This window comes from Microchirus variegatus (genome assembly GCF_963457635.1).
Source record: "Microchirus variegatus genome assembly, chromosome: 1".
Taxonomy (NCBI): Eukaryota; Metazoa; Chordata; class Actinopteri; order Pleuronectiformes; family Soleidae; genus Microchirus; species Microchirus variegatus.
In genome coordinates this window covers 10,600,052-10,621,469 of record NC_139802.1, presented here as the reverse complement: position 1 = coordinate 10,621,469, position 21,418 = coordinate 10,600,052, and the positions used below count along the sequence as shown (strand labels likewise).

General features: G+C 41.1%; 1 protein-coding gene across 1 annotated transcript in view; it reads right to left on the bottom strand.

Moving 5' to 3' along the window:
- The window catches only part of triob (trio Rho guanine nucleotide exchange factor b), a gene marked incomplete at its 5' end in the record, with an annotated part of 110,707 nt that extends 89,540 nt beyond the window's left edge, over positions 1–21,167 (bottom strand). The window contains 2 exons of the mRNA XM_083910501.1: positions 4,502–4,555; positions 21,098–21,167. Of these exons, the coding sequence (XP_083766627.1) occupies positions 4,502–4,555; positions 21,098–21,167 (124 nt within the window). The remainder of the gene's footprint in view (positions 1–4,501; positions 4,556–21,097) is intronic.
- Between the last annotated feature and the right edge of the window lie 251 nt (positions 21,168–21,418).

The window sequence follows — 21,418 nt, the reverse complement described above, 5'->3', positions numbered from 1 at the left end:
ATTATTATTTAGAGCCGCCAACGTGTACATTTGAATTGACGGGAGAATCGTCTCACCTCACTTGCGAAGCCTTTTAAATCTGTGTGCAAATGTTGGTATCTATCTAACGACAGAAAAAACATTTGTAACACAATATGAATAGTTTAATAAATAAATATAACAACAGGTGTTGGTGTCTTTGTCTCTTCTGGAGTTGATTATTTTGTTATTTAGCAGCCACAGGATATGTTCCTTCAGAAAAAAAGCAGATATCATTACACTGACATCCTGCGCCAAAACACCCAAAACCAACACGACCAGTGATCTACAGGATGATCTAATTAAAACCTGCATCCACACACACACACACACACACACACACACACACACACACACACACACACACGTAGGCCAAAGGGCACACACAGAGGTCAGGATGCACACAAGAGTCCTATTCATGCCATTTCTATTCTCTACACTAGTGTTTTTTTAGTGCCAAAAAACGCAGTGTAATTTGTGGGACGTAATATTTTAAGAGATATAAAAAGACAATTATGGAGAACGAAAAAGAAATAGGAAGGATTTAAAAGAGAATAAGTAAACAAAATCAGCACAGAAACACAAAACAACCACATCCACACACACAACATATAGAGTTTAGTCTTCCACACTCTGGCCTCTGCAGGGGAGAATAACAAAAAAAAAAAAAAAAAAAAAATCCAATGAACTCCAGAGAAAACCACTTCCTCCACTGCTTAGGAGTGTGTGTGCACACATGTGTGTGTGTAAAAGCATGCCTGTCTGTCTACCCACAGTGCACATGGTAAGCATTCAAAGCCCAGTTCAATAGGAACCACACGGTGAGCGTCGTATACGGGCAGAGATGTGAGACCGAGTTCACAGCTGAATCAAATAGAAAAAGAAATACATGGAAGAAAGGAAAGGTTTGCCTTTCACCGTCCCCTTCACCCATGTTCAATTACTCTCCCGTTTTATTCAGCAGTTTTATTTCTAATTCACCGTCCTATGTACGCCTGATTATTCGTACGCTTGGTGTTCAGAATCCTGGCAGGCATTCGGTTAATGTTACAGATTACATCGGAGTGGAAGCCAGAGAATATCTGGGGAACGGTCCAAATATTTACTCAAAGAAGGTTTAGAGTGTAAATCCACATGAAGGTCAACAGTGTTTGAGGACAACCTGTCATTCTGTGGTTAAATGACTTTGACAAGATACGAACATCACCCGACGTCATCGTTAAAACCAAACAAAGCATGTGAAAAAAGTTAAGTTAAGTAAGCTGCAGCGTCTGTGTGGCACTGTACAGTATGTGACGGGAGCAGAACAGATGATGAGACAGCTGACAGCAAAGTTGAAAGCCCAAACTACTTCATTAGTCACATTTCTGATTCTAGGCCACATCCATCAATGAGATTAAAGTTACATAATGTGATGTGGGCAGGTTATTATTGTCCAATGCATTTTTGTTTGGCCAAAGAGTTGAGTCTTAGAGTTTAGTTAAACACATCGCTCAGCCTTTATGAGGATAAGTAACCATATATAGAAACTATAGAGTTGCTTTATGTTTGCATAATGGTTAAAAGAGACATATTATACCCTATTTCTCAAAGTTAAACTAGTTCCCTGGTGTCCTAATGAACATGTCTGTGACATGCTTTGGTCAAAATACCATAAGGATGAAGCACCACAGCAGTTCAATCACTCTGCCAAAACAGCCCTGTTCAGAACGCTCTGTTTAGTAGTATCTCTTTAGGTCCACCTTAAAAAAAGTAAAACCAAACTTAAGGGACAGGAAATGAAATCAGCCACAGAGGCTACTGGGAGCTAACAGCAGTTAGCATTTGGAAAAGTGATCATTTGCAAGCTGCAGCAGGCACATTGCTTTCATATGTATCCACTGGACAGATAAATCCTCTGAGGCAGGAAGTTTGTGTAGGACTCTGTGCTGCACTGTGGAGCCAAGAATAGAACTTTTCGCAGACTTATGGTTGCCCTCTCCAGCACTCTCGTGTGTTTTACAGAAAAAGCGGAGCTCCGCGAGACAACAATTCCAGGAATTTATCGCATTGTGACGTCCCAATGAGCGCGTAAGTCAACACCGCATGTTTCATCTCCTGTACTTAGACTGAGGAGGACCACAAAAACATGAGTGAGTCATCTTGTTTCACACTTTGCCCACTGATAGGGCCTCCAGAGTCCCAAATATAAGGATTCAAATGATTAAAAAGATGATTTTGCATAATATGTCCCCTTTAAGAAAAATCTTTTCAGGACACCATGTCATCGGTTATCGTCAGCCCACATGAACGCCACCCTGTGCACAACTGTAAAGCTCTGGAAAGACAAAATCATTCTCAAAACTTGTTCATCAAACAAGCTGAGCTTGACCCTTCAAAAGGAAAGCACATAATAGACATGTAGCTATTACAGAGAGAGGAAGGGAAAACCACTGAAAATACAAAAATATTACAAAATAATAAACACTTTTCCCCACTGGGGGATAAAAATAGACATAAAGCATGGGTGTATATTTAAATGTTTGGTCAGACTTGTTGAAAGCAGGCACTCATCCACCACCAGCCCAGAAACACACATACACATGCTTGTAACTATTCTTCTAAGGACACTGCGTTGATTTCGATTCATCTTGACAGCTTAAAATGAAATATTTTATAACTTGACCTAACAAGTTAATGCCCAACTCTGAACTTACCCTAGCCACAATTATCATTTTAGCCCAACACTAGCTATCAGAAATGAAGTTCCTCATTAGGACCAGATTTTGGTCTCTATGAGGTCCTGACAAAGTCAGTGTTTGGGTCCTAAACAAACAACCATTTGACACATACACATAACTCAGACTGTAAAAGCATCAATAATTGCCTTCTTGATGTAGGCCACAGTGCTTTTCTCAAGTTTTCTCATGTCATTTATATTTTTGTCGATCTATTCACTGTTCATCAATGTTTATTAGCATCTCTGCACAGCAACAGAGCTCCCACCACATTTCACTGCATGGTTCATGTCGTATCTCTGTGTGTGTGTATGACAAATAATAATAAAAAAAAACCTTGAATGCATAAGTCATCATTTCACACCGAGAGGATTTTTACACCTGCGGTTTCTTGTTAGAGTGCAACAAAACGCTTCAGGCAATTTGCTAAATTGGCACATAATTCAACAGCAGGTTCACTTTGCTCCGAGTTAACTGTAAATGAAGAATTGACAGTCAGCCATAAATGGCCGGTACAACCCGGTTACCTCTGATACAGTGAGAGCAGCTCGCGGGTTTCTGCCTGATTCCAGGGGAAAACAGAGGAAGACATCACTGCATCATCTCTGTCATCTTGTGATTCAGCCTCGGGATGAGGGTCACGGGTTTATGGGCAAAAAGCCAGTACATAAGGTTTGGCTGGCGCGTCTCAGTCACTTCCCTTTAATGCCAACACAGATTGTGGCGAATGGGAGTGACCGGCTTGGCCGTAAAATGGAAACCGGTCTTGTAAAATGTTCATCCTTGGATGACCCAGTTGCAAAACATGAGGTCAAAAACACTCAGAGAGCTAAATGTTGACAGGTTACATGAGTCTCATCCATCTACCATTTTTCATATGTTCCCTTGACTTGATGATCTGCCACAGATTAGACTCTTTTTTTTTTATTCTTTTTTTTTTTTTAAATGGAAAAGTTACAGACTCTTATGATACATTTTAGCCCATGGGAGATTAAATTATAATCTATTGCCCATGGATCCAATATTGCCTGTGTCCATTTAGGATAATCTATGTGCATAACCTAATACAGGCCACTCAACCGCCACGTTTGGAGAGTGATTTAGTGTATTTCCAGTATGTACAGTATGTCCTTGGGGGATACTCGAGACGTGAATCCACGAGGTCATGTTTGCTCCCGATGCATTACAGTTTAGATGGGATATAAGATTAAGGCTGGGCGATGTTGTCATATTTATTCAGTAACACATCGACACGTATTGTTTACGACAGGAGCAATGCGGGTTGCTCGTCAAATTTGTGGAGAGGTGCCTTCATGACCACTGCGTTATAAAACGGTTGAACAGAAAAGCTTTACGTTACTGATCAATTTCTTCTCAGACGTTTCATGGAGGAGTCGTCTGTTGTTGTTTCTTTTGGTGTTGTGTGTCATCGGGTGAAAGAAAATTAATTATTTATAAAGCCCAAATTCGTCTGACACAGTTTGCCTCAGTGGGTTTTTCTCAAATGTGTACATAACGGCAACATCCTTTGTCTGCGATTCAATATAAAAAATGTATGATAATCACAAATCATACACTTTATCAGTGGATAAGTGCATCCGCTGTTCTGCTGCACAGCTTTGCACAAACACAAAGACAGCTCATCGACTCTGAAGCTTCCCTTAAAACACACAAACCACTGGTGCTTTCCCAGTTTGTATATTGATGTCACACAAATGATATTAAGTGCAAGATTTGTCAAAAAAAGGTACATTATGTTGTCTTACCTGTGGTTTGACCTGGGCCGTCCAGTTTGGATTCACATTTTGGAAGAGAGCAATCTACAGAGAGAGACAGAGGAATAAAATGAGGAAATGAGTGGGGAAAACTGTGAACTGTGAAGTTTCTGAGCGGTCTCTCCCTGAGATTGAGCACCATTTGATGCGCTGATATGATATGATAAAGCCATCGAGTCAGTTAAAGACACCAAGAGATGAAATGCTGGGAACATCCAAGCTTGGACTTGTGAAACAGCAGGGAAGTGTTTCAGCTGATTGTTATCTGAAGCATCTTAACACTGCAGAGGAGACCGTGCTAAAAACCAGCGCGCTCACTTTCTACAACGCAACTGATTCAGGATCAATTCATTAATAGCAACTGGTTCATGATGGCCATCCTGATCATCCACACATCAACACTCTAATCACACTTTCAACAGGATTCATACAATTTCTTATTCATTCCTTGTAGGTAAACAATATTTCATTGATTGAACAATGTTCTTTGTTTTCTGTCCATGAAGAATTACTCGGGAGCAAAACGTACTTTTGAATTATCTGAAATTTATTGTGATGAATATCATTATCGACGGATTTTAAATGGCCATTATGGCGAAGCCTTATTCCTTCTGTTTGTGGCGTTATTTCTTTAATTCTTAATGTTTTGGGTCTGTTTTGAAAGAGACCACAATTTGTTATCAAAAACGTCTGAACAAATAACGAAAATGCTGTGTGCCAAATCCAAAGACACATAATTCTGAAAAGAAAAAAGAAAAACATTTAGATGCAGGTTGGTTGCACACTAAGATTTAATTAATGAACAACACTCTCCTAATACAGTTGCTACTGAAACATTGAATCACCTTCATTGAGGAAAAGAAATATCATTCAAAGGGTTTTATTAAGTCTCTCTCAACACATTTAAGTCTTGAAATGCTCCTCCTGTGGCCAAATGCATGAGGGTCAGACAAAGCTAAATCTTAAACAAAGAGTTACTTAACATAAAGCTACTGCTGCAAGATAGAGAAGAGCCATGGATCAGCATGTATTTAAAAGTGCTGCCAAATTCAACAGAGGGGAGAAACCTGATTAAAGAGCTGTTAACAGGGATTCATGAATTAAATACTACTGAACCATAGAGCCAGAATCCAGAATCTTAGTCCTTTTCTGTTAGGTTTAAATGGGTTTTGTTTTGTTTTTTTAATACGGTATATATACATTTATTTTAAATGCTTGTTCTATTTACAGGTGAATTGGGCAAACTAAGGGAGCGATGAGCAACTCAATCCCTTTCTGTGACTCAGATAGACAGTCAGTAGATTTTGGTCCAATTCATATTCTTGTGACCATTATTCGATCAAAACATTGTGATGGAATAATCCACGTTACCATTGACATTGAATTGTCTCACACTATATTGTGATTGGATGTCGACCTTGAAGGTCCACCTTAAAAAAAAGTGAAAAGTGATCATTTGCAGGATCTAGCAGGCACATTGCCGACATATATAACCTGTATTCACTGGACAGATAAATCCTCTGAGGCTGGAAGTTTGTGTAGGACTCTGTGCTGCACTGTGGAGCCAAGAATAGAACTGTTCATGGACTTCGCGGACTTCCGGTTTTCGGATGCCGTGGCCCTCACCAGCACTCTCGCATGTTTTACGGACAAAGGTGAGCTCCGCGAGACAACAATTCCAGGAATTTAGCGCATTGTGACGTGCCAATGAGCGCGGAAGTCGCCATTGCATGTTTTATCTCCTGTACTTAGACTGAGGAGGGCCATAAAAACATGAGTGAGCCGACTGATAGGACCTCCAGAGTCCCAAATATAAGAATTTAAATGATTAAAAAGTTGATTTTGCATAGTATGGGACTTTTAAATATATATATTTTTGGGATTATTTGTTGCCACACAGGTGTTGCCACAGGTTAAATGCGTTGTTTACTCATGAATAAATCGGTTAAGTCACTTCAGAGTGGACATATTTTCCACTGTTTATTCTGTATTAGCATTGACATGCTTCGGCAGACTGACAGCGGACTAACACTGGTTCAGGGTCACTCATCAGTTGGACGCTACAGTGGCACAAGATAACGGCGAGGAGAGGCAGGCAAATAAGAGAGTGGGGCAGCTTAGTTCTTCTTCACTCCGACTTCTCCTGGCTGTCTTTCTGAAAAGGACAGCTTGGCATATGCTGCTGCCTGACGAGGATTACTGTAAGCACCTGTTCACACACTCACTGTATGTTTCACTTTATACAGCAGAGTGTGGATAAAGTGAAAAGTGATTATCCTCGAGCAGAATTTCAGAGGCCTTACATGTGTTTTTAGCATCAGATGGTTTTTTTCCCCCAACATTTGGACAAGTATGTCACAGCATTTGCATAATAACTTAAGTGAGTGATCATCATGAATTCATCTTTGCAGAAGTCTGGGGAAACGATGGTCAGCACATGCTGCCAGGAAGGGATTAGGTGGCAACATGGTCATATGGACAGAAGGGAGTCAGTGAATGAGAGAAGAGAGAAGTAATCTTCAACCGAATAGAGTGAAAGAAACAAAAACCACCTGTGTTTTTTAAAAATTAAAAAATTAAAATAAAAAATAGTAAAACGAAACTTAAGGGACAGGAAATGACATCAGCCAAAGAGGCTACTGGGAGCTAACAGCAGTTAGCATTTGGAGAAGTGATCATTTGCAGGCTCTAGCAGGCACATTGCCGTCATATATAACATGTATCCACTGGACAGATAAATCCTCTGAGGCTGGAAGTTTGTGTAGAACTCTGTGCTGCACTGTGGAGACAAGAATAGAACTTTTCACGGACTTTGCAGACTTCTGGTTTTCGGATACCGTTGCCCTCACCAGCACTCTCGCGTGTGTTACGGACAAAGCGGAGCTCCACGAGACAACAATTTGTTTTATCTCCTGTACTTAGACTGAGGAGGACCACAAAAACATGAGTGAGTCATTTTTTTCCACACTTTGCCAACTGATAGGACCTCCAGAGTCCCAAATATAAGGATTTGAATGATTAAAAAGTTGATTTTGCATAATATGTCCCCTTTAAAGAATTCTCCAAAATCTACAATACTACATACTATACTATAATACTGCACTATATCTTCAAGAACTACATTTATTCAAAGTCTTCTTCAAACAATCAATAAAACAGCAACAAAAACAAAAGTTTTCAGATTTTTCAGCCTCTTCAATGTGAATATTTTCTGGTTTCTGTGCGTCATCAAATCAGTAAAACGGAATCATTATGGTTTGTGGGCAAAACAAGACAATTGAGAACATCATCGATTCCAAGTCTGAGAAACACCGATCAACATTTCCTGGCATTTTACAGACCAAACAAGCACTGGATTAATTGAGAAAACGAGGGACAGATTCATCGATATGAAAATAACAATCACACAACAAACAACTTCCATTCATGCCCCTAGTGGTTTCACATGGTCATAAAAACACAGCAGTAACAGTAATACTGTAGGTGAGGATGCAGGTTCCTCTGGTGCATGTGTGACATACTGTACAGTCAATATACAGCACATGTTTGTGAGACCGGGGTATATGTACACTGTAGAGGTAAATTGAGAATCCAGCAGTGTAGTGTATAGTGACTCAGCATTTTTCAACGAAAACTGCATTCCAGTAGGCCAAAGAAATAGCATTATAAATGCCAACTGTTACAAATAATGACAAGCACCAGAAAACTGTGTGAAACTGTGCACAGTTGTATGTTACAGCAGTTAAGTGTGCAGTGTGCAATATCAATTTTATTTTGGTTTGCTTTTCTAATATGTCATTTCTGACCTAATCCCTAATGTGGGATTATGGGAATTGTTGTTCTGCCACCGAATCTCTGAGAGAGCTTTGGCAGAACGCACAGCAAATGCCAATGGGTAGTTGGGATCCGTTAATGACAAATACACACAATAAACTGGTTAAATAGTAGAAGTGGATATTTCCTTCCTCGCACTGATATTTCATCGAGGGTCTTCCAGAAGTTTAAGCAGAGACAGGTAAAGCAGATTAAGTCATTAAGAGGCAACCAATGACACTTAACCTGAATAAAAAAATACAGTTGTGTATAGATTTTAAGTGTTGGAAAAGTTTTTGGCAAATGAAATGGAACAAAATATCTAATTTTAATGTCATCATTTTTACATATTTTAGTGCTTAATGCAACATTGTGTTATGGTGAAAGGATTCCTTAATTTGACCTGAAATAAGCATTAGACCTCCTCATAGGAATGCTTCAACAAAAACAAAACGTTGCTTCCTGCAGCGACAAATAAACAGCAAAAAGGCAGCCTCTCCTCTTTCTTAAAAAAAAAAAAAAGGCAGCAATTCATTTAACAGTAGGTACAGCTACGAGCCAGTAGGTTGGGATGTTAAGCTTGATCCTCAACCCATTTCATGTGAAGCCAGAGAGGCCAAGCAGTAGTTTAGCCTTTCCTAAGCCAGGAGAGCACTGGGCTGGCACTGTTCACGCGACAGCGATCAGAGCCTGCTGCTGTCTTCAAAGCAGCAGGGAATTTTAAGGTGTGTGTGTGTGTGTGTGTGTGTGTGTGTGTGTGTGTGTGTGTGTGTGTGTGTGTGTGTGTGTGTGTGTGTGTGTGTGTGTGTGTGTGTGTGTGTGTGTGTGTGTGTGTGTGTGTGTGTGTGTGTGTCTGTGTGTCTGTGTGTGTTCCAGGTTACTCAAGTTGTGGGGACAGACATCTGTTTACACAGTCACACTTGTCTTCCTTGACAAAACGCAGCAAAAAGTTCCCATCCCGTAATTTATCACTATTTTAAGGTGAAGACATGTTGTATGGTTAGGATGTGGTTAAGTTTGAGGTTAAGTTTAAGGTCAGGGTCAGGGATAGGCGAGTAGTAGTTATGGTTAAGGTTTGAGTAAGTCTCCAGGACTCCCTCCGAAGTGATGGAAGCCAGAATGTGTGTGTGTGTGTGCGTGCGTGCGTGCGTGCGTGCGTGCGTGCGTGCGTGCGTGCGTGCGTGCGTGCGTGCGTGTGTGTGTGTGTGTGTGTGGGACCAAAAATCTTCTTTAAAAGTGTCTTTTTGGAGGTTAAGACCTGGTTTTAGAGTTAGGGTTGGAATTGGGTTTAGGTAAGGCACATAGTTGTAATGGTTAAGGTTAGGGTAAGGGTCAAGGGAATGAATTATGTCTGAGGGTCCTCACTATGAATGAAGCACACACATGACACATGGGTATGTGTGTGTGTGGTATTTCTTATGTTGTGGGGACCTGAATCTGTTTACACAGTCACATTATGGGGACAAATATCAAGTCCCTGTCATGTAAATTACTACATATTAAGGTGAAGACATGTTCTAAAGTTGAGGTCAGGGTTAGGATTAGGTCAGTAGTAGTTGTAGTTAAGTTTAGCATAAGTCTCCAGAAAACGAATGAAAGTCAATGCAATGTCCTATGAAGTCATGCAAACCAGTGTGTGTGTGTGTGTGTGTGTGTGCGACTGCACGATTATTATTCAGACAGACTGTTTGCAGCTGTTGACAGAAGACAAGCACTGTCGGCAGCGCATAAGCTCACATGTGTACGCGAATACACACTACAGGCCGCGCTTTGATTTTTTTTTTTTTTTAACCAAAGCTAAGTTCATGTTCCACTTTATTCAAACTTTCAGACAGGCTGAAGACAGACCCTTAAGGATCTGCTCACAGGAGTAAAGCACGCCAATGAAACACACTGGCGCGCATATACGCCTGGGATCGTGTTGCAGCTGGCACGTGTGAAACAGTGTGTGTGGGAGAAGATGTGACTTTAAGAAAGTAACAGCGACAACGCCGACCAACTTTGCTCACTAAAAGTGAAGAAAAAGAAAGTCATGCACAACTGAGAAATCTGTTTGTTGATCCTTGAAGAAAAACTGACCCGCCAGTCGATTTTCATGAATGAAAAGACCCTGACACTTGACTTTGACAGTGCACCAGTCATCTCCAGGGGAAACTCTTCAAAAACAGTTAGTCTCAGAACTCACAGGGTGGGGCACGGCCTCATAACTCGGTGGCTGCTTTATCAAAGTGCTATTCTTGTGTGTGTGTGTGGGGGGGGGGGCACAAAGCATTGTGGGAGGCTTGCGACTTCAAATCCCAGATCCAGATGTTTCCATGGTTTAATCTGCATGTGTGTATGTGTGTGCACGAACGTGTGCACGCACGCGTGTGTGTCAGCGGGGATTGAAGCATCTGCTCCAGGGGCAAAAAGGAGAGAGTGGAGAGGTCAACGGAGGAAGAATAAAGAATGTGGAGGAATCCTGCAAATCATTACCTCCACCAACAGGAGGCTGAATGTGTTTTTGTGTTTGTTTGTCTGCAAGATTTCCCAAGAACTAGTTTTGTGGAGCGGTGGAACACGATGATAATCCAAAAAAAGAACTTGGGTGAATACAGGGATTTTGTTTCTTTAGTTTGAACATTTTAAGATGAGCTGTTGTTGGCAGAGGTACTGTATGCCCTCTTGGATCAGTCTCTTTTTTTTTTTTTTTTAGATGTTCTCAATAGTGTTAAAAATATGTCTTAAATGAAAGTGAAAATAATAAGTGGCCGTTGGAAAAATGCACAGAAGACACCAGGGTTGTTTTTAAACCAAGGTGCTTGTGGGGCTGCTTTGCTGTTTGATACATGTGAGGAGGGGAAAAAAAGGAAGTCTGGGTACTTTTTCTCCTTCACCAAATGATTCAGGAGCTTCATCCATATGATGAAGGTTCAGACTTTATCTCGGAGTGTGCGAAGACCAATTTGACTTATTTCTTTAGCCCATGGATCAAAAGTTGTATTCACTACATTCTCATTTTAAATACTTTTTAAAACAATGTATGCGTGTAAATGGCCTGCAACTGTTGTCATTGCTGCACTTTCCTCTGGAGCAACGTAACATTCCATAAAGTGAGATAATAGTGTGAACGTGCTTTGTTTGTTTGGGCAAACATCATTTGAAAATCTATGTCAAAGGATAGATTTATGCTCGCCTTTGTGTGGGGGGTTTGTTCACCATCATGTGTCTTTGTGTCTCAGCCTGTCAGTCAAATGTGATTACCTTTGTTCTGATGCCTCATTTATGGAATGTAAAAGAGAAAGGAGGCATGTAATTGCGGTGGCCTATTACAAACAGGAGACCTCCATGTTGCGCCGTCTTGTCATTAGCGAGCGAGCGAGCTCATTATTTGAATATGTGACAGCGCTGAGCAGAGGCAAGACATGAGGTAATGATGGAGGGCTGTGTGGGAGAAGCGAGGAGGAGGAGGAGGAGTTGATGAAAGCAATGATGGAGTGGGTGTCTGTAGCTGACTGATAGAAGTTTCTTTCTTATCAGATGAGGGATTTGCAGGAGACACACAGACCAGCCCACAGCCTATTTTTATGACATGCAATCCTCTCGCGTCTCCATCCCTCGCTCGTTCGCCACACATCACTCCATCATCCCCCTCTTCCTTTGCCTCCATGGCCCCCGGGCGACGTGGGTGGGATGTAGAGATTTATACCTCTGCTCTGTGCATGTGTGTGTGTGTGTGTGTGCATGTGTGAGGTAATGAAGATATCACAGGCACCAACCTATAGGAAGCTCTAGATAATCTACCAGGCAATATCTTAAATGTATATTTGACTGTTAACAGTCATGATGACAGAAAAAAAAAAATCTCCATATGTCTACATTTAACCAAGTGAAAAGAGCTGCGGTGTCATATTTATCACTTTACATTACTGTACAAGAAGGATCTCAAGAACTATACATCTTCTATTCGTCCACAAAATCCAGCCAGCGTCATTCAACTTCGAATCAACTGGGTTGTTCTCATTTGCCTCGGCTTTAAACAAATATATAATAATTCTTAATCCTTGTTTGTGTATCTTTAAAGTGACCTCGATGACATTTTACTAGAATCAATAATTTGGTGAGATGGAGGGGGAGGGGGGTTACAGGTCCATAAAATGTATTATAACTCTCTCAAAAAGGTCAAGAGTCTCTGATTAGATCGATAAACATGGTGCGACCATAAAACAGGTAATTGCCTTCCTGTGCTACCTTCTTGATTGTCTTCTCCATAAAACTCTCCAATAAACACTCAGAGACTCACAAGCCATAACAACAACCTCCACATCTGGTCCTTGTTTGGAGCATACAGTAAGATTTGTTTGTAAACTGCCTCGCTCACATCTGGTACACTGACCTGGAATAGATTGGTGTTTTTTTGTTTGTTTGTTTGTTTACGCTTCTTACTGCTTACTTGTCATGTGATCAGAAATTCATTACCTTGATAACCTCTAGAAAAAAAAAATGTCATCGTGTATTCTGACTGAGTTTTGAACTGAACAACAAAAACAACAACAACAACAACAAATGTTAATGGCTGAATAAATGAATGAATGAACGCTACAAAGATTAACAGTATTTTTCTTTTGCATTCAAACGCTCTTATTTTGAAAGCAAACCACCACCTGTCTCTTATTTGTGACCACAGTGTTTCAAGGTGACATCTGGGGCAACTCTGACAAATACATTAGTTAGTTATATTTAGGCATCAGTAGTTCATATTGTGAAGTTATCTTAAGCGGTAATGCTCCATCTTTTTTAAAATCTTTTACATAGTAAATATCTTATGCAAATGCTTTGTATATTAATATCTACTTATAAAACTGATTCTGATTCTGGTACCGAGGTGCAGCTAAATTATAACACAAATCAAAATGCAATCAATCCCAAACCTCAAATCCCTAAACTTTACAGTACAATAACATGATTGACAAAGTAGTAAAACATTTTACTGTTAGCAATATTTATATTATGAAATATACGTACTCAAAAGCATAGTTTATTCTTAAACATACAGGCTGTAACAAGTCAAATAGATCTTTTGTCCAAAAAATGCAGAAAATGTCGTCAAATACCAAACACGTTTACATTTAAGAAGCCGAACTCACATTCATCAAGGAACTGCTGCAGCCCTGGACATAAGATGAATCTATTATATACTTAGTTATTTCTCTTTCTTTCAAAACTAGTCCTCTTTTCCTCTTTGAACTGAATATGTCAAATGACAGGGGCCTGGCGATTTAGCAGCGCGGGTAATGCCAATCTGAGCTGACAGTCTCTGATGCTGACCAACTGCCAATTAGGCTCAGGCTGCCCCTGGATGCAACCATAAGGTTTCAGCCTCATGGAAAGCAGAGTAGCCTACATTTAGCAGGGGCGAGCTCCACCCAAGCCTCAGCTCTATAATTTGATGAGTGATTCTTGTTTGTCGCTCCAAGTATGTCATGTCTTCTTTTCACTGGAGCTAACTCTCACTTCCCCGCTCTCGCTCTCTGTATTTTCATTCATCTCTCCCGATCCTACATCTCGTCGTCGTTACTCACTCAGTCCATCTCCTCTCTCCGTACATTCCTGACCTTTAACTCCATCTTTCAATCAGCATTAACTGAACATCCTGAGCTCCACGACGCACGCTGCGCGGCCTGCTGAAGTCTCTCCCTCCTCTGAACGATTATGTGAAGTTTTTGCATGAATATGCAGGACACGAGAGAATGTCAGGCCGTTATGTGCTCACCGATTCTGACTGCGCTATCACAATGTGATGAAGAATCACTGCTCAGTGACTTGGCTTACATTACAGCCTGCTCTGGCACAGGCCACTGGGTTCGCTCTGGGCGCAGAGGAAAACGGCTCACTGCGTTATCAATATCAACAATAATAATAATGATAATGATAATAATAAACTTTATTTAAGGGGAACTTTTCTTTATAAATGTTTCAAAGTGCTTAACAGACCAATCAAACCTTGATTTGAAAGAGAGTGGGGAAAAAAACACTCCCTTTTAACACGCCATCTGCAGCCATCTGCCTAGGTCGGTTGGGGTAAAAGAAAATAGTGAACAGAGGGGAGTGGGGTACATAAAGATAGAAGGAGTAACAGAGGAGAGACGAGGAGCAGGGGTATATGGGACAGACGGAGAAACTAATTGAGGGCAGTACATGACAACAAATAGAATAGCAAAGATGCAATAGAACAATTAAAGGAAAGAAGCTAACGGCAGCTAGCATTTGGAAAAGTGATCATTTGCAGGCTCTAGCAGGCACATTGCCGTCATATATAACATGTATCCACTGGACAGATAAATCCTCCGAGGCTGGAAGTTTGTGTAGGACTCTGTGCTGCACTGTGGAGCCAAGAATGGAACTTTTCGCAGACTTTACGGACTTCCGGTTTTCGGATACCGTTGCCCTCGCCAGCACTCTCGCGCGTTTTACGGACAAAGCGGAGATGCGCGAGACAACAACTCCAGGAATTTAGCGCATTGTGACGTCCCAATGAGCGCGGAAGTCAACATCACGTGTTTTATCTCCTGTACTTAGACTGAGGAGGACCACAAAAACATGAGCGAGTCATCTTGTTTCACACTTTGCCGACAGATAGGACTAAAAAGTTGATTTAGCATAATATGGGACCTTTAAATAAGTAAATTAGAATTGTACAATCAGACCAAGGTGTCTACCCCAACTAGTGCTAAAAGTGAGTGAGAAATGTATATTAAATTGCTTGAGGGTCTGGGCAGCTCTCACATGTAAAGGAAGTTAATTCCACAGTTCAGAGAGAAGGCTCTAGCTCCTCTGTTTCTTTAACTATGATCTAGGCACATGCAAGAGCAGCTGGTCAGCTGACCTCAGAGCTCTGCCTGAGTGTGCGGCTTCAAGAGCTTCGTCAAATATGCAGGTCCCAGGCTATTATGACATTTAAATACAAGTAATAGGATCCGAAAAGGAAACCTAAAACAGAGAGGGAGCCAGTGTAAAGAGGCCAGAACAGGAGTGATAGGCTCTCTGTGTTTTGTCCCTTCCAGAAGGTGAAGAGCAGTATTTTGGATATGTAAGCATATATGAGAGCCAACTATGCCAGAACTACTTCACAATTTAATGTTCAAAAAACCTGACTTTCAATACAGATACTTCATTTTATTTATCTGCACATTATATTTGGCTGAAGTTCTATGCTCGCTCGAGCCATGTAACCTCACAACATGTCAATCAAGATTGTTTTCTTAAAATATTACACCATGTATTAAAAATAAAACATTAAGATGATGTTATTTTTGCTTTGTGACGATTGCTCCGTCCACAGCACTCCAATATAGAGTATCTGACGGTGGTTAAGCTGAAGATTTAATGCATCACTTAAGTGATTTTAGTTGAGGCAGAGCTTAGGGCTCTGGCATCAGGATATAATTAGATGCAGACAGTAGCTCTGTTCAGAACAAACTTCAATGCACATTAACGTTTCCTCTGTAAAACGCAACAAAGACCGTCTAATATAGTTTGACACTTGTGATTTGTAGGCCAGAGCGCTTTGATCTGGTTTTGGTGGCCCCCGCAAATTGATCAGGGTTTAAACCACAATCGAGTTTTGGCCCATTTGATGAACAGAGTCATTTCCTATTGATGTGGCAGAATTTAGACCACTGTCCTGGGTTTGAACCATGCAGGCTGACCAGAGCCTTTTTTGTTTGGCATAAAATAAAGCCAGGCTTCAAAATCATTTAGAGTAGACCACATTACTTTACATTACATAACTTTAATGTAGTTTCTGTTGGGTTAGGGTTCATAGTGAGGAGCATTTTTACCTCCAAAATAGTTGTGTTTTTGGCTGCAAAAGAGAAAACCTTGTGAGATGGTAGCAAGTAGAAAGATGCTTTCTCAAGTTTATTATGTTTCTTGAAATCCTCTTTACAGCATCAGCTGACAGTTCTTACTGATGATTCCTGACATGCTCTGTGTGTCCTAATGAGTACATTTGTTTTTATTTCCAAGACATAAAAAGCTCATTATTCATTTCAACTTGCGAAAGAGTTTGTATTTTGTTCAGCCCAAACGTCTCCATAAAGCTGTTTTGATTTGATATGACACCGAATACTATATATATCTAGATATTTGACAACAATACACCTTCCTAATGCAACTTCTGACTTTTCCTCATGATGAGCAGCTTCCTTTGATTACAGTACACAATATTTTAAGTTCACAGGGGATAAGCTGCTGAGCGTTGCGTGGGCTCTTGGCAATCAGCAACGTGCTACTGGGATGCGATGTGTCACTCTGAAGAATGCTTAATTAAAATCCAAATATGCAATCTAAATAGAAAACAAGGGAGTACACTCATCAGCTCACTTTTAGTCTAACAATTAACAATATAATAATACTGTATGTAGTAAACAACTAAATAGAAGTGTGAAAAAGGCTATTGTATTCCCAAACATTAAAAGCTTCCTATAGCACATGTCTAAAAGCTTGGTGATAATCGCCTGAATGGCAGAGCATGGGGGAGAAACAAGTTTAACAGAAAAAAAAAAAAAAAAAAAGCAGCTGAATATTTCTCCCCTTTGACCAGCTGCAAACATTTCAGCAATGAATTTTAAATCAAGGCGTGAGCAACCTGAGAGAGAGTGACTCAGCAGCCGAGCTGCGACCCACAGCAACAGTGTGGGACTAAGAGATGGAGCTCCATCTGCTCACTGAGAAAGAATTTTAAGGCAGGAGGAACATCAAGTGTTTCCAAGGGCCGACGACAAGAACACTATCTATTCAGGTGCTGCGATTAAAACTATTCTTAGTAAAAAAAAAAACTAAAAAAAAAACTTACAACCATTGTAGCCTCAAACCTATGTTTTGTTACGCAAAACAATCAGCAAACTACAGTCATCAAGCCAGGAAGTCAATCCAGGAGCTGTTTAGTTAAAGCTGTCACTGGATAACTAAGACACCAAAGTGCATACAGAGTCCAGGAGACAAAACACACACACACACACACACACACACACACACACGCGCACACACACACACACACACACTGCAAGAGCTCCAGAAATAAAGTGCTTGGGATCAACTAGGATGAGCAGCTGTGTGTCAAGATTTGAACTTGCAACAAGCTGGCAGCAATTAGAGGAGCGACCTGCTGGAGAGGAGACAGGGAGCAGGATGACCATCACTACTACTGCAGCAGCACAGTAAACACATACAGAGGTGTACAGTGTATGCAAAGGTTCACACTGAATATTTGTGTGTTTTCCAGCGCCATTCCACTACATCCTCAGTCAGTCGAAAAATAGGGACACACTACAGATTCACAGTCTGCATAAGCCTGGCTAGTTGGCACAGAAATCTATTAGTGCATGAGGGAAACAGACCCGACCCGACCTCAAACATGTTTGATTTTTTTTTTGAGCCGACTCTGGACACAATCAGGAAGTGTGCACTGATTACTGACCCCGCCAACACTTGCCGCCGAGAATATCATAACTGTGACTCTCGTAGACATGGTCATTAAATGATCCAGTCTTTTTGTCCTTATTAAAATAAAAACAGTATCGTTAGTTCCCCAGGATGCAATTTAAGGGCTGAATGGTTCACCATTTTTATATCAAAATCACATTTTCAAATTCCGAATTGCAAAAGCAGCAATGTAACAATTGTTCTACAGTACAGTATGCTTATCCTTGCCTTGGATTATAAATGTTAATGTTTTGAATGTATCGCACTGAAATTATGTTTTAAGTCCAACAGTCACAACAATATTGAACTGAAACTTGACTTTAAAAATTGATATCCTGATTCAAATCACAATAACTGTCAGAAATATCATAATTAAATTCAGTCCACCTTCACCTTACGATAAGCAGCAGTTTAAATTCTGTGTTATTCTGTTTTTAACCCCAGATTATTGCCTGCTGCTTTTTTGGATTTGTGTGTCTGATGGTGGTATTGATCCTGATATCCCGGTTTTAACTCTGCTATGAACTCTGACCAAGTAAAGCGAAAATTCCTTCACTGAATCCTGGTTTTTGTGTTGTGTTATTCGGGGTTCTTCTCCGGCAGTGGATGTAAATAATACTCTAATAAAGTCTATAATATAAGTGTATTTACTTATTTAAACAAAGGAGTACGGCTGATTAGCAGAAAGGTCAATGACTTGAATGAACTGTGCATAACTGCACTGAGAGAAGAAAAGAAATAAATCAAATGTGGTGGTGAGGAGTATGAAATGTTCCCAGTGTTGGAATGAGATCAGTAATGTCTAAAGCACTGACTGAATAACAGAGAACGATATTATTATTATTCAAATGTGTTGAATGAAATCCCATTTCAAGCACAGCAAGTGCAGAAGAATTCAGAATTTCATACAGTGCCTTTTATTTTTGCTCAGGATTCCATTATGTCCATTTTTGTACGCCATTAAAGATGCATTACCACAGCGCATTAATTAAACAAGATGACATATGAGAACACACGAGCTGTAACGTCGGCTGGACGCACGCAGCTACTCGTCATTATTCACTCAGGATTTTAGTGCCCCCCTCGCCCCACCCAATATTTTGTTCGTCATAATAGTCAACTATAAAAGTTTCCCGAGACCGTAACCTGCTTCTGTCTCGGTCGCGAACACTGCGTGAACTCTGTTTTCTGCTCCATAAACATCCGAACGGTCCAACTTCACTGTGAGAGCCAACTTTCCAGGCTGATACAACAAGGCTATAGGAAAATAGGTTGGCAGGCCCCCAACCAACCATGAGAGCGACTAAAGCATTTCAATACAATCCTCATCTAGGACAACATTCCTAACCGTCTGACTGACAATTTCTAGAAGCAACAATATGGTTTATGGACTGTTTAATAGTATGATGTGTGTGTGTGTGAGAGAGAGCATCATGTTAACTAATGTCTGCTGCATTTATTGATTGCTCTGTGCACTTTTAAGTGGATTCGTGCACACGCCGTGTGTGTGTGATCTTTTCTGGCATAAACACTGACCTTGTCAGGACCAGTAGTCCTTACGGAGACCACAACCTGGTCCTAATGAGGCAGAACCACATATCTGAGGAACTGGTTCAGTCTAGGCCTAAGATTTGAACTGTGGTTTAAATAGGTCAGGGTCAGCGATGTAAACGTTGACGTTTAGAGCTACGGATAAACGAATGTAACGCAATGCAGTGCATGAAGAGAAATAGCTGCACAGACCTGTATGTGTGTGTGTGTGTGTGTGTGTTAGTGTGTAAGTGCGTGTGTTCCTGCTTGTGTCCAGTGAGTGGAGGTGGCAGCCAGTAGACCCAGAGGCACCAGGTGTCACAGCGAGAAACAGCTGAGTGAGAGAGAGGAAGACAGCTGCTTCTCTAAGTGTGTGTGTGTGTGTCATAGGTGGTCCAGTTTTAATGGTGCCGACATCCTTCCTAACACTCTCAACCCTTAAAATGTGGCTCTCAAAAACTGTAAATACACATACGTCTGCCCTCTTGACGCCTGGAGTCATACTATAGGTTAAAAGTTGTCGTTTTTGAAAAGGTACAAGACACGTGAGGGATGCGTTAATATCGTGACTCCTCTTGAGGGTTTAACTTGGACAGACAGGTAAAATATCTCCTCTATAAAAGCTGCAAAATGTGCCTTGGGAGAATCTTCGCTCAGGGTAAAAAAAAAAGTTTGATACAAAGCGAAAAAACAACATCTCAGGAATTGGACACTGGGTGTACCCCCACCTTTTGCCAGCTATGTCAGCTGAGATTGACCCTCATGTGGAGGATAAAGCGGTTGATGATGGATGGATGGATGGATTTACTTTTATGAGGAAAACCAGGCGATTGTTGCTTAAAATGTCTTGATAGAGAGGTAAACACAGTGTCTGTGTCTCAAAGTGTGTTCACACAATCCACAAACACTGCATCAACGTTCCTGAGCCTTGGTAATAGTGATATTCCAGAGAATTATATTGTGATTGTATATACCGCCATGCAGACACAATGTATTGTCCTTTTAGAAGTCAAATCAGAAAACACTTCCATATCGGATTAACCACGAGGACATGCTTAAGTCAATTTAAAGTATTTCTTGCTTCTAGCAACAACTTTGGATGAAATAACATTGTCTCTGAGCTATGCAGTGCACAGTGTGTTTATGTTTAGGATGCAGAGTATCCCTATAGGGAGGCCTATCCCTTGTTTGTTATGATGATGCCATCATATTAAGACAGGCCCAATGCGTTGACTATTTCGTCCACACTGTGTGTGCATCCACGGCCTGTGGGATCTGTCCGTGTGCACATGATCTGTGCTGAGCTCTGTTTTTAGACTGAGGCGTGACACCACCCCACACTCGTGTTCGATCAAACGCTTTGTAGATGGAAATTTAAAGGGGAAAATAAAAAGAAATAAAAAAGAAATAAAACATGGTTCGCCCCACGTCCACGCGGTTCGTGATGCGTCGAGATTCACATCTTGACGCCTAAATATTTGGTCCAATCCAAAATGGGGGTCATTGCTTAATCATTAAAAAAAAAATAGCTCACATCTGTGTGAGGAGGTGTTGCTGTCATCAAAGGCTGCGACATTTAAAAATGGACAGTGGAGTAAAAACAAAAAAAAAAATGTGCGTCTCTCCAGCACGTCACACGCGCACTGTAGTGCACCCACGGAGCGTGTCCGTGCTTTTATGTCATCTATGTCAACACTGTGTCAGATCGGCGTTGATCCACGGCTGCGACTGCTCCACCGGAGCTCTCCCTCACACAGACTCTCCCCTTCCCCGACTTACCGGATTTGAAAAACGCCGCTATGTCTGCCGCGTCCTTCGCAGCCTCATCCAGTCCCTCTCCTGCGCTCATGGCTCCGCTCGCGTGTGCGATATCCTCACTCGGGTTTTTTTTTGTTGTTGTTGTTACAACAATTATCTGTCGGCAAAAAGCGGACCCGGACGCCTTTTCATTGAAGCAGATGCGGTCATGCAATCTGGGCTCCCTTCATTAAGCAAGAGACCTCCTCCTCCATTTTGGCCGAGAGGGGAAAATCCAAGCGACCGATCGGCGGCGCTCCAGAGTTGGGACGTGAGGGAGCGGAGGAGGAGGAGATAGAAGGG